The 13,333-nt window shown below is 49.0% G+C and overlaps 1 protein-coding gene across 1 annotated transcript; it reads left to right on the top strand.

The window, feature by feature from the left end:
- Positions 1-134: 134 nt before the first annotated feature.
- On the top strand, positions 135-6,095 carry LOC128830438 (apolipoprotein L6-like). The gene is made up of 3 exons (XM_054016265.1): positions 135-251; positions 381-531; positions 3,812-6,095. The coding sequence occupies exons 1-3, from the start codon at positions 221-223 to the stop codon at positions 4,701-4,703; spliced, it is 1,074 nt and encodes a 357-aa protein (XP_053872240.1). The 5' UTR covers positions 135-220; the 3' UTR covers positions 4,704-6,095.
- Positions 6,096-13,333: the final 7,238 nt, after the last annotated feature.

The raw sequence follows: 13,333 nt of genomic DNA, 5'->3' as shown, positions 1-13,333 counted from the left end.
CATGTTCCACTAGCAAACTAAAATGGGACCTTGCCTTCCCACTCAACTTATTCCACATGCAACACTTGTTTCTTCTGTTGATTCACTTTGAACCATGTTTCCCTCCTACTCTTCCCTTTACCAGGGTGGAAGCCCCTCTTCTTCTCTGCATGAGAGGTGCTGAAGGACTGCAACATAAACGAAGTCACAGAGATTGCACCTGGTATTTTCACCCAATAAGATGGCCTCGGGAACATTCAGTACTTATGAAGGTATTCCCTGCTCCTACCACTGCACTATTTCTCTTTCCTTCTGTTTTCATGATTAGGAACTAGAAATGCATGCATCCTTTTAAAAGTAGGTCTGAAGACGCTCCAGTCTGATGTTGTTTTTAATCTTAGAAAACATTGATGACCACGATTTGCAATATGATGGCAGCCTGGGGGTCTCAGGGCTTTTGCAGGAGAAAATATATAATGAGGAGCTGCAGAGCTTCTTTCCTGAAGGGTGGAACTACGAGGAAATGTTGCAGGACGTGATGGACCTTGAGAGGTAAGCAAGAGAAATCTTGGTCAAAAGAGAATTCTCACACACAGAGGCTGGTCAGCTGTCTCCTGATAACACCTGACCCCCAATTGAATAGCATCCAGGTCCCTTCGTCCATGACAGCCCCGGGTGTTGCCTCCATTTTATTTGTTATTGGTGAACAATTTCAGATTTATTAGCACCAGTGAGGCTGTATAAAGCAGAAAAGGTTCTCTGCCAGCAGGCTCAGTTCAGGGAAAGGATAAGCTTCATCGCTAAGCAGAGCAAGAGAGAGGAATAGAGGGTGCCAGAGAGAACAACCCAGTGCCTCAGAATAGTGGTTCTCAACCTTTATGGGCTTTGGACCCATTTGTAAATGTTTATGCCCAGTTGCAACCCAGTAAATAGTCTGGGGTCTGGGGTGTTTTTGGTCAGGTCCTGCCCCCCGGGGGTTGGGTCCTGCCCAGCACTCACCCCACAATAGCAGCTCCTGCACCTTCTGTGCTATGGGCCTGGCTGGGGTGGGCTTGGCTCTCTGCTCCAGGCATTTCAACCTCTGGGGTTGCAGCACGACTCAGGTTTGGCCCTGCACTAGGACAAATTTGTGTGAGTGGAGTTGTGACCTGCCTCATGGGGTTGCAGTGCCACTCATTCAAATTTGGCCTAGCTGGACTCCCGTCATCATGACATCTGAGCCAAACCTGAGTGGCGCTGCTACCCTGGAGGTTGCAGTGCCGAGAGCAGGGATGTGAGCCCAGCCAGCCCCGTGGGACAGAACCACAGGAGCTGCCACATGACCTTTTGAAACATTCTGGTGACCCAATTTTGGGTCCCAACCCACAGGTTGAGAAACCCTGCCTCAGAGGGACTAAGGCTGCAGCAGTATCGACACGCAGCCCATCAGGGTAATCTGCTGGTGGCCTGCGAGACATTTTGTTTATGTTGACCATCTATAGGCATGGCCCCCCGCAGTTCCCAATGGCCGTGGTGGAGTTCCATCTCCTACTAGAGCCAGACTTCCCAGCACCCCCCACCCTACAGGGCTGCATCCTCTGACCTGTCCCGGTATATACAAAGACATCTTCTTAGTAACTCTGTGTCATCAAACCCTTCATAAAACTCTTAAAATAGCTCACTTACGGTCTCCCTTGTTTGTTCATCAGATTCCTATTTTCTCCTTTATCTAACTTTTCCCTTGGTCACTGTCTGATCTGGTTTTGATTAATGTATTTTAAGCCCAGACAGACCATAGTGATCATCTAGCCTGACCTCCTACATGCCACAGGCCATGAAATTTCACCCAGCAATTGCTGCATCAAGCCTACGGCTCCCAGTGAAGACACCACATACCTTTGTTTAAAGACTCAAGTGATGGAGACTCCATCACGACTCTAAGCGAGCTGTCCCAATGGTGAATTACCATCACTTAAAAACGGCACCTTATTTCCAGTCCGAACACGTCTAGCTTCAGCTGCATTCATTGGAAGCCTCCCCCTCCATCTTCTCCCTTGTTCTCCTTCACTGTGGCTTTGGCTGTGGAGAAGCTAAGTGGAAGCAGCGGTGGCTCGGTTTCCCTCCTGCTCAATGGGCAGATTCCAGCTGGCAGCATCTTCCCACCAAGGGATGGGAAAAACAGTAATGGGGGAAGATTGACAGGGAGGGGCCATTGCTGGGTGGAGGTTACAGACCAGCCCTTCAAACTCATTTTGATGGAGCAGGCACAGCCACAGGGTCAATTATTTATTTGCATTTGAGCCAAATGCAGGTGACTTCTTTGCCCATGGCACTGAGGGAGACCAGAGCTGCTGCCAAGAACACAGGAAGGAAAGGGGAGAGGCTGAAAAAATGCAAAGCTCTGATTGTTTTCTCTCACCTTCCCTGCGGACAAAATTAATTTGAAAAACCCAACAGATCATTCCCCTGATCTTCCCTAATATGGAAAGTAGGAAGTCACCAGAAACTGGTTAGCAGCACCACAGGGTGGAGCTGACTGAAAAGCAACACTCAAAATGGTGCCGTGGGATTCCTCACTTACTGCATTTTTATGATTTCCAGGAAAAAAACATTATTCGGCCTACAAATAAAAGCAATGGCAAGTTACTCCTGTTAGCCCTGCAGAACCAGCACAGCTCCAAGAGCGTGAGATGGATTCTTTTCTGGCTCACATGTCATTGTCCAGTAAACCCAACTGCAGTGCCACCTGTGGAACCTGTCTTCAAATGACCCTTTAATTACACTAGAGCAGCTGCCCTGAAGGCAGAGGTGTAACTGAGGGCAGCATTTTGGAAGACAAGGCATTGCACAGCTGTAGCTGAGGGTAGTATCTGCAGAACGTTCATTGGGGTGATAATGCACAAAGTGTGGTCCAGCGGTTAGGGGGTCTACCCTGAGACTTAGGAGACCTGAGTTCCCTGCTCTGCCACAGACTGTATGTGTGACCTTGGGCAACTCATACTGTGCCTCAGTGCAGCACTGCCCTTCCTAACAGGGGTGTAGGGAGGATAAGTACATTAAGAATAGGAGGCACCCAGTTCTATGGCAATGGAGGCCGGATAAGTATGTAAGGGATAGCGTCTATGTCGAAACTTAAAATATTGCCATTGCATCACTGTAGTGTTTCATTGTGGACACTTACTACAGTGAGGGGAGAGGCTCTCCGGTTGCCGTAGTTAATCCACCTCCTTGAGAGGCGGTAGTTTGGTCGACAGAAGAATTCTTCCCTCAACCTAGCGCAGCCCACACGGGGACTTAGATCAGCTTAACTCCCTGACTCAGGGAGATGGATTTTTCACACCCCTGAGCGATGTAGTTGGGTTGATCTAATTCTCTAGTGTAGACTAGCCCCAGGATACTTGCTGAGTTTACAAGGTTGGCAGTATTGTTATTATTTGAATTCCAATAGCGCCTAGAGATTCCAACCAAGACTGAGGCGCCATTGTGCAGGGCACTGTATCACACAAGCTAGGAGACAAGCCCTGCCCCAAAGAGATTACAGTCAAGGCAAAGGGTGGTGGGGAAACAGAGGCCCAGAGGTAAAGTGACTTGCCCAAGATCACCCAGCCAGCGAATGGCAGAGCCAAAATAAGAACCAGGTGTCTCCCAAGTCCCAATGCACTATCTCAGCCATTAGAACACACAGTCTCTGCATATGTCAGAAAATATTTTCACTGCCAGGCATAGCAATGACTCTGATACACACAAGGGAACAGATCTGCTGAGGAAGAAGGGGCTTTTTTAACAGTCACTTTTCACAGCACAACTGTAAGGTCTCTTGCAGTGACCAAAATATACCTTTGGCTTCTAACAGGTCTGAAGGAATCATTCCCTGGGAAGAGAGTGCCAGTGAAGATATCATGGTCTTTCTGAAGCAGTTCCCTGAGCAGAGAAAGGAGATAGAGAAGTGTATCCAGTGCCTTAAGGACATGGCAGACAACATTGACCTGACCCATAAGAACTGCACCATTGCCAACATGGCCGCAAACTCCACGAGCCTGGCGTCTGGCATCTTGACCATCCTTGGGCTGACCTTAGCACCGCTGACGGCAGGGGGGAGTTTGGCTCTCACGGCAACTGGTATTGGCTTAGGGGCAGCAGCAGCGGCTACCAGCATTTCCGTCAGCATATATGAGAATGTCAGCAATTCGAAGGAAAGGAGCAAAGCCAATGACCTGCTGGTGGAATGCCAAAGCAACCTTAAAACATTGACCCACCCCGATGAAGTGGATTTCAGACCCATAATCTCCCCAAAGAGCGAGGCCATGGGCAACCATCTGACACACGTCCTTTCCACTGCTAGTAAAATTCCAGAGGTAGTCTACAAAAGCGTTAAGGGGATAAGAACCAACGTAAGAGCATTCAAAGTGGTGAAAGCTAACCCTGGTTTGAAGGCCTTAGCACAGCGGCTCACCGCGGCTGGGAGGACAGCCCGGAACACAGCAAAGGGGACCAAGCAAGTGCAAAAAGCCTTAGCTGGGACCACTCTTGCCATGTCCAAAAGTGCGAGGGTGCTCGGTGCCACAGCCGCAGGAGTTTTTGTCGTGTTTGATGCCTACAGTCTCGTGAAAGACTCCATCCATTTAACTGAGGGGGCGAAGGCAGAGGCTGCAGCAGATATAAGAGAAAAAGCTAGCCAACTTGAAAAGGACCTTCAGAATCTCAGCGAGCTGTATGAGGAGCTGAAAGGCATGGTATATGAATAGATGAGACACAAGTTCCCATTTCCAGCACTGGGCCAGGAGAAGAACCAATTCACAAGGGGAGGGGAGATTGTGGTAGGAAGTCAAAGCCCCCAAAAGCTACACACGATGCCAACTAACAAGGAGATGCCAGCTCCACTTTGACCAAAAGCATTAAGCAATCTGAACAGTTCAAAGAGATTGATACCGTAATTCACTCCCTCCTGCGTTTGGAATTCAGTGAAAGGATCAGGAGACGTCGTGCTACTGAACAACATTTTGTTAATTCAGAACCTGGGACACCATGAATCATCCTGCTAGGAATTTATCCTATTTTGCCTATGCTTAAGAGAAAGCAACAATATCCTGTAGGCATGTGTGAGAGATCTGCTCAGGAGTGAAATTACAAGAGCAGTAACTGCTTTTCAAATGAACTTGTAAAGCATTACACTTCTTCCTTTCTGATTTGAGTGTATTAGCTGCCTTGCCCACATCTGTAATGCTCACTGAAGCATTTTAATTCACCTCAGCAAATAGATAGAAATACCTGAGATATTTGTGCCTTGCCACCATTATTTTTATATTAGAGTAGCACTTACGTGCCTCAACGCTGGGGGTTGTACACACTCAGTGGAAACTGGGGCTGGGTGTGAAGAGAAGGCATGAGGGAGAGAAATTTCTCCAAAGTTCTGAAATTCACCCCCATCTGCAAGAGCATCTGGAGAAGGGGAGATTCCCTCAACTCCCTTCATTTGAAATTAAAGCCATGCCGTGGAGTACTAGCAGTTCTAGGCTAGCCAGCGTGCTTTAACCAACCACACAGCCATGAACTAGCATGGAGAGTGGCAAAGCGGTGTTTCCAGAAGGTGGAGAGTCAAACCTTTTACATTTCAGGGGAGGGGCACACCCTCACTCTAGCAGAGAAGAGGCTAATGAGTTCTTATGGGCTCAGCCAGCACTAACCAGGAACCAATATACTTGCCTCCATACCCTCGGGACCAGAGTACCAAGAGGGAGCTGAGAGGATGTACAGACAGTAACTTAGAGAAAAAGGAAGGCTGTATCAGCCCTTGAAGGGAAAACAAGAGAAAGCCAGTGCCTTAGAGAATGCACCCTGTACAGCAGCTGTGACATTGCTCCCATGTCTTGCCTTTAAGACCAAGAGACCAGACCTGGCAAAAGAGGAGTTTATTGGTGTTTTATGCCGTGAAGAGTTAAGTCTAAGCAGAGCTAGCTTGGCAGGCATATGAAACCCTCGCTGGGCACATGTATTTCCCATTAGACACATGCAGTTTAATTCCTGACTCATTATGAATGAATTAAAAATGTGTTCGAAAAAAATTAATCCAGCTGGAAAATAAAACTGTAGTCTGAAAGGAGCAGACATGGAAATTAAAAAACACTTTTTCAAAATTACTGATAATATAAATGGAGGAGCACTGAGGGCCTCGCGTTCACTTTGTTTCAAACTTAAAAATACACGTTGCTTTGGCAAAAACATACACAGAAACCCCCAAAAGCCAGCCCTGCCATTCAGAAAGTGCATCCTTATATGTACCACAGTAGAGCCCAGAGCCTTCAGAACAGGTTCAGCCGCCCACTGTACTAGCTAGGCTCAATATGGCAACACACACCATTCATATGATGCCCATTCCCAGAACAGATTGCCCAGATGGTTGTGACATTGAGGTCACATGCCAAATCCAAGACTTTACTGCAAACTGGGGGAGTGGGAGAGCAGAGAGTTGGGGAGGATGACCCATGGCCTGACCTTCAACTCCTAGCAGGCTGAGGAGGGATCCAGGCAGAGTGTTGGTACATTCAGAATAGCTAAGTTATTGTGACATCAAAATCACAGGTGAAACCCAGGTTGCAAAGAGAGGGAGAATAACCTTTCCACTGACACGTGATGGGAGCTCGTTTCTGAACATTCACACACAAATTGAGCCAGAGTCAGCACATTCTACTAAAAGGTTTCATTCCAAACACAGCATGTCCTGCTTTCCCTGCTTAGGCAGCTTCCCACACAGAGGGGCTAGTAATAGGCCCAAGCCAAAATCCCAGACCCAACCATCCACGCACTCCTGGGAAGGCCAGTTCCAAGTCTGCAGTTTGGGGAGGCCTCCAGCCCTTCAATGAGCTGAATTAAAACCCTGGATCCAAACTCCCAGAACATTGTGCCTCAGGCCTGTAACAGCATTGGGCTCTTGTGTGTCTCTCATCCATTCCACAGTCAGACCTCCCAAGTCCCCCTCCTCCAAATAACCATGTCCCCTGTCATCTCCCTTTAGTCTCCTTAGGCTGCCCAGAACAGACTCTGGTCTCGCTCTTAGAAGTTTTCACATAGTGTGTCTAGCATTTCCCCAGTCATTTATATCTGACCCTAACCAACTAGCGTACTGAACTGAACTGGCAGACATTGAAGCTCTTGCTGCATTTTCAAACACTACGTTCTTGCTGGTACCTCTATCATAGTCCAAATTTCTTTCTAGCCACTGGCATGATCTGAAGCCATCTGTTGGCTACGCTCGAAAAGATGCATTAAGTGCAGATTCATTTCATGCTAAAACCGACCAAGATAATCTCTGCAACACAGACAGTTCCGTGCAGTGATAAAGCCAGGGATGTTAAAGATGGGGCCCGGTGACAGCGTAAGGGACTCACATGCTGGTACAAACGCGAGGCTCAAAAAACCCAGCAACGACAGCAGGTACCACTGCGCCTTTGTAGCTGAATCTTCCTCCGATTCAGCACATGTCCACACTACACACTGCACTGTCCCTGAGGGAGCAAGGCAGATCTTTTATACAGCTCTGTAAGCAGAGCCGAGGATTAGACGATGGCAGCCCCCTCATGTGTGAGCTGTACTTTGCAAGCCACGGGACACTGTATCCAACCCTAGTGCAGGGCGTCGCTGAGTGCTGTGGATCACTGACTTGTAGGTATCTGGTACCACACTGGGTGAACCACACCCCGGATCACCCCCAGAGGTGAATGTTTTAGTTGCTCCAAGCACTGGGTTCTTTCAGCTGTAGCCTTCGGTGAGCATCCACTCACTGTGATAACATAGAGGATAACTAGGGCTGCAGAGGTAAGGTGCAAAGACCCTCAGCACAATTGCTTTAAAGTCACAGGCAAAAGAGATGATAAATGATCAGCCCACCAGCTCCTAACTCAAGAGTCCCCAAGGCCAAGGACAGCCCAGTACTAGGTGATGAAGGAAAGAGTCTTGGTGTGACCTCTCTACCTGATGTACCCCTGGCAGCAGCTAGTGCTGATCCCTTGCCAGCAACAGGCTGTGATTTGATCCAGCCCCAGCTCTCAAGCTGCCTGGACTTCTTTCAACAGCCAGCTCCTCCCACAGAGCCCTCAGCTCTCTTCGGAGCCAGGTCCCCCAGTGACCTCCTCCTTCCCTCTCCTGTGCTGGACTCTAGAAGGATTAGAGAGCCATCTGCTGGCTGAATGTTGAACTGGGTGGTAAGAGGTACCCAGGAGTTTCATGCTCATCCCTATATAAATCTTTTCTCTACAGACAGGCTTTCTGCATATGATGAAAGGCAATTTAATGCAGGATTGTTAACCAGAGCCCCAAGACCTTAATTTAACCTTGCAAAACACACTAAAATCCCCATCGGATCTGCTTTCGGTTTTGTTGCCAGCACAGAGGCCTGAGGACAGCAACAGCGGGGTTCGTTGCCCGGTGTGCTTCGCGCCAATGAACACACCAGGGCAGAGAAGCAAACAAAGTTTGAGATCTCAAAGTGGTGCAAGGAGACAGGCAAGTCTCAGATCAAGCACACTAGCAAAAACAGTTTCTCTCTTCTTATACATTTTACAACTAAGCCTCCCCCCTTCCCCCCTCTATCCCCCCTCCTCTACCGCCCCCCTACCCATCCCTTTCCTCCTCCTCCCCTCTCTACCGAAGGCATGTTTATACATTTAAGTAATTAAATCATTCTAGGGCTATAAGTCTAGTTTGTTAGTAACACTCCTCTAAACTGTTACCTGGTTCTGTTTGCCCTTGGTTTATTACCTCTTCTCCAGCTAGAAACATGCTAGCCTCATCATTATCGCTTGGTACCTGGTATGATGCGGGGGTTGTAATTGATAACTGGCTGTTTACACATTCCATGCATCTAGCTTTCGAGGTCGATTAGAGTTAAACATTGAAGAACCTTGGTTCACTAGGCCTAGTGACATCAACAATTCCCTCCTTTGAGAATACTCAACAAGCTTTTGGCTGAGTTTTCTCATATTCTGTGGACAAGATACGATTGAGTGCCATGGAGCTGGGGTTCTCAATGAGAGGGTATGCTGGGATTTCTGGGGAACGGGGGGCACAAAGCTTACGGAGGAGCAATTTAAAACAAGCAATCAGGAGGAGGTGACCAGGCACAGTACCACACCTGTGAGGAGGAGACGCACAAGGCCATTTCCCAGTCCTCCTAGGTTGGGCAACCAACTCCAAAGGGAATCAAAAACCGTGGGTTCCCTTTCCTGGGCCTTCCACTGCTCGAAAGCCTGTTCGGCTGACAGGATGTGCTTGTTAATGTCCTATGAGTTTTCTGGGACATAAGTACAACATTCACTCCCAATAAGGACACACACCCCGCCCTGGGAGGCTAAAACATAATCTAAGGCCTGTCTGTTTTGCAGGGATAGCAACCGGAGCTGGTAAAGCTCTGAGTTAAGGCTTTTCTCTATGGCCGAGGTCTCATTGGCATACTTGGTGAGAAACACAGAGAGCCTAGGATAAAATTGAGCCAGTCATCCCACCCCATAGGATGGGAGGAAGATCATACCCAACCTGTCTCCTTCTGTAATGGGCTCTGGGGTGGCATACAAAGATCTACGCTGCCTCGGGCAGCCAGGGGGCAGTTTAGGGAGGACACGAAGGGGAGGGGCAAGATATCCTAGATAGCAGCTTCCATACCACCGATGCGGTAGCCACTTATAGGCAGAGGTACCGCAAATATAAAAGGAGTGGCCATTCCCTACCAAGCCATTATAACCGCTACTCCACCTATTTGTTTGGGTATCACTAAACGATCCGAACCGAGTGGTAGAGTCAGATTTGCCGTGAACACAGACAGGGATGGAAGCATCACTGTCAGGGGATAAATAATACTGACAGGTGCTATTCCCAGCAAACCAGGTGTGATTGCTGGACTTGAACTGTCGATAGCACACCAACCCAGGGGCCACTGGCCGCAACCTAATAGGGGAAGGGATATACGTTGAGCTGGCCTGCGGCTTCCAGGGGTCATCCCTTAATGCATATTGGGACTCAATGGTACAATTTTGCGACAAGGGGGTACCCGAGGCATTTTTCCCCCTACTGAACCATCCCCAACAGATATCTGACCAATTTTGGGGAACTACCCTCCAGGGTAACCCTGCTGCATGGTGCAGGATTTGAGAGCATACTCAGCAGTTAGAGAGGTTAAACTCTTGGGCAAAGCAAACCTTCAGGGACTCATATGTGTTTGTCTCCAAGTTCATAGGGATTCCTTTCCATCCCACATGTGCCTGGGGGGGAAACAGGAGTTAACAAGAGGAGTGTTCCTTTGGCAAAGAGCACCACTGTGGCAGACCCTGGACCTGAACTCATACTGGACAGGTGACCTTAGGGCCTAACAATCACAATTCCCCAAAATACCCACAAAATAACAATTACCAATAGCAAGCAGATTAAAAACAAAAGGGACCAGGCCACCAGGTTAGGCCGGCCCTGTGAAAATAAACACAACCAACGCTCAAAGTTCTTGTGGGGAGTGCGCTGTGACTGTCAAAAGAGATCACAGGGCATTCCCAGCAGACACTATTGTCAACTGAATAACAGCTTAAGTCCCAGATCGTCGCTGGCAGTCTTCTCTGCAGGCTGAACGGTCCACCGTTCAGGAGCAGGCACCGCTTTCAGACGAGAGTGATAAATCCAGTTTTTGTGTCCCTCAACCTTTGCTGCTGTATGGGAGACCAGCAGGACGGTGTGGAGTCCCTTCCACTTCTCTTGGAGAGGCTCGTCCTTCCAGGTCCGAACGAGTACGGAATCGCCTGGCTGCAAGGAGTGGATCGATGCATCCAGCGGGAGAGGCTGCAAATCTTTGGTATACCTGTGGAGAGAACAGCAAACAGAGAGCACATATACTGAGATAAGAAGCCACACCCCATTTCCCACTCCCCTGCCAGAACCGGTGTACCATTCATAGGCCATGCCCTTCCAAACATAATCTCGAAGGGACTGAGCCCTAACCTCCTTTTGGGAGAGCACGGATGCGGAGCAAAACAAGGGGCAAAGCATCAGGCCACTTAAGGGAAGCCTCTTGGCAAACCTTTGAGAGGTGCCGCTTAAGAGTCTGATTTGTATGCTCCACTACCCCACTGGCCTGCAGTCGCCATGGGGGATCTGTAGGGCATCTGATATCTTCTGAACGACTTGGGATGTGAAGTGTGTTCCGTTATCAGATTCCATCCACTGGGGGAGTCCAAAGCGAGGAATGATCTCCTTGACAAATTTAAGAGCCACCGTTTTGGCAGTGTTGTTACGGCATGGGAAGGCCTCAGGCCATCCGCTGAATTGATCTATCAAGACGAGGAGATATCTGAATCCTTGGGTTTGGGGAAACTCAGTAAAATCTATTTGCCAAACCAGTCCTGGGCCTGGCTGAAAAGGGTGGGGGAATTTTTAAATCCCTGGGCCAGCACTGTCCAGCAAAGCTGCTTTTTCACCCTCCTTTTGTCCTCCCACTCGAAGGAGAAAATCTCCTGAGATTGGGGGTCAACCGGAATCGTGAAGAAAGCATCCTTTAAATCCAGAACTGAAAAATGGGTGTACTGCCCCCCTATAGAGGCTAACAGTGTATATGGGTTTGGAACAAGGGGGTGCAGAGTCTTAACCCGCTCATTTACCGCTCTCAGGTCCTGAACCAGCCGGTATGTGCCATTGGGCTTTCGTACAGGCAAGATAGGAGTGTTCCAAGTTGACTGGCATTCTCGAAGTACCCCGCACTTTAGGAACTGGTCTATAGTTTCCTGCAGTCCCTCTCTGGCTTCCCTTTTGATCGGATACTGCTTGATTCGCACTGGACCTTTTCCTGGCAAGAGCTGAACAGTAACAGGGGTTTGATGGGCTGCCTTTCCTGGGATTCCTGATGCCCATACCAGAGGAAAAACCCACTCCTCCCACTGGCTCCACTCTGGGGCTTGCATGGCTGAGGGCTCAATTGCAAGAGTCATTAACCAGGCAATCTCTGGGGGTAAGGTGAGGCTTATTTCATCTTAAGTGAAATGCAGGGTGACACCTAAGCAACAAAGCAAATCCCGTCCTAATAGTGACGTTGGACAATCGGGGAGGTAAACCAGTTTGTGAGATAGAGTTCTGTTTCCCAAAGCACATTCCGCTGGGGCATATACTGGGCACTTAATTCCTTTCCCTATGGCTCCCACCACAGTGAGGGAATCTGCCACAGGCAGCTGAAGGGGTTGGTTTACAGCGGTTCGTGCAGCTCCAGAGTCTATTAAAAAGTCTATGTCTGAATCTCCCACCCGCATTTTTACTCGGGGTTCCGCGGGCAGGATAGTCCGTCTCCCCTGACATCCCTATTCTTGATCCTCCGCTGCCATCATAGGGGTACCTTCCCTTTCGGGGCACTCATTTTTCCAATGTCCCTCCTTTCGGCATATGGCACACTGGTTACGACCCAGAGGCCTTTCCTGTAAGCCAGGTCGCCCACGTCCACGTCCTCTCATTCCCCGGCCCCTTCCACCTTCCTGAAATCTTCCCCTGCCACCAGCCTGTACTGCTGCAACCATCATTTTCACTTGCCTCTTTTCCTTTTCTCCCTCCCTAAGGCTGTAAGCCCTGTTTGCAGTTTCCAAAATCTGTGCCATTGTCATGTCCATCAAATCCTCCTCTTTCTGCAGTTTCCTTTTAATATCAGGGGCAGCACGGCTGGTAAAGATACCCTTTATAATTGCCTCAGTAGCCTGATCATCGGGGTTTGCATTAGTAGTTTGCCTGATGGTATCCCAAATACGCTGCAGAAAAGCAACCGGACTCTCTTTTGGTTCCTGTACTAGCTCATACGGCTTAGCCCAATTGTTATGTCGGACAGCTGAGTGTCGGAGACCATGTAATAGGAGCTCCTTGTATACAGTGAGACGGGTGAGATCCGCCGGCATGTTGGGATTCCACCGGGGGTCTGCTGTAGGGACCTGAACTGCAGCAACAGGAACGTTTGCTGCGTTTGCCTCATGTCTAAGCTGTGCCTCCTCTCGTGCCTTAGACACAACCTGATTATGCTCCACCTCAGACAGCAGGGTCTGCATAAGGACATTACAGTCATCCCAGTCAGGCTTATGGCTAGCCAGACACCCTTCAAAGACCGAGATAAACTTGCTTGATTTCATAGAGAATTCCCCTGCCTGTGCCTTAAAGGCTGCTAGGTCCACTGGGTTAAAAGGCACATGGGTGTAAACCTGCATAGTAGTGGCTGGGTGATTTTCTGTTCCAGTACGGGCTATCCGAGTCTCAGTAATCAATGGATAGAATCCCACCGAGGGGGCAATTTCTGGGACCTGAGGCACCCTGTCTTTATATGGTGGGGGTGTTGGAGCCGAAGGGGACACCGACTCTGCCATCACAACCGGGGGAG

This window comes from Malaclemys terrapin, chromosome 1 (assembly GCF_027887155.1).
Source record: "Malaclemys terrapin pileata isolate rMalTer1 chromosome 1, rMalTer1.hap1, whole genome shotgun sequence".
NCBI lineage: Eukaryota > Metazoa > Chordata > Testudines > Emydidae > Malaclemys > Malaclemys terrapin.
Note: the sequence above shows the minus strand (reverse complement) of the source record. Positions and strands in the feature narration are given on the sequence as shown.

Bases quoted from the DNA above. Each gene is read 5' to 3' on its own strand.
- LOC128830438 (XM_054016265.1), top strand. From the start codon at position 221: ATGGCCTCGGGAACATTCAGTACTTATGAAG. The intron at 252-380 runs GTATTCCCTGCT...TTTTAATCTTAG, and splicing joins AACATTCAGTACTTATGAAG to AAAACATTGATGACCACGAT. The intron at 532-3,811 runs GTAAGCAAGAGA...GGCTTCTAACAG, and splicing joins GACGTGATGGACCTTGAGAG to GTCTGAAGGAATCATTCCCT.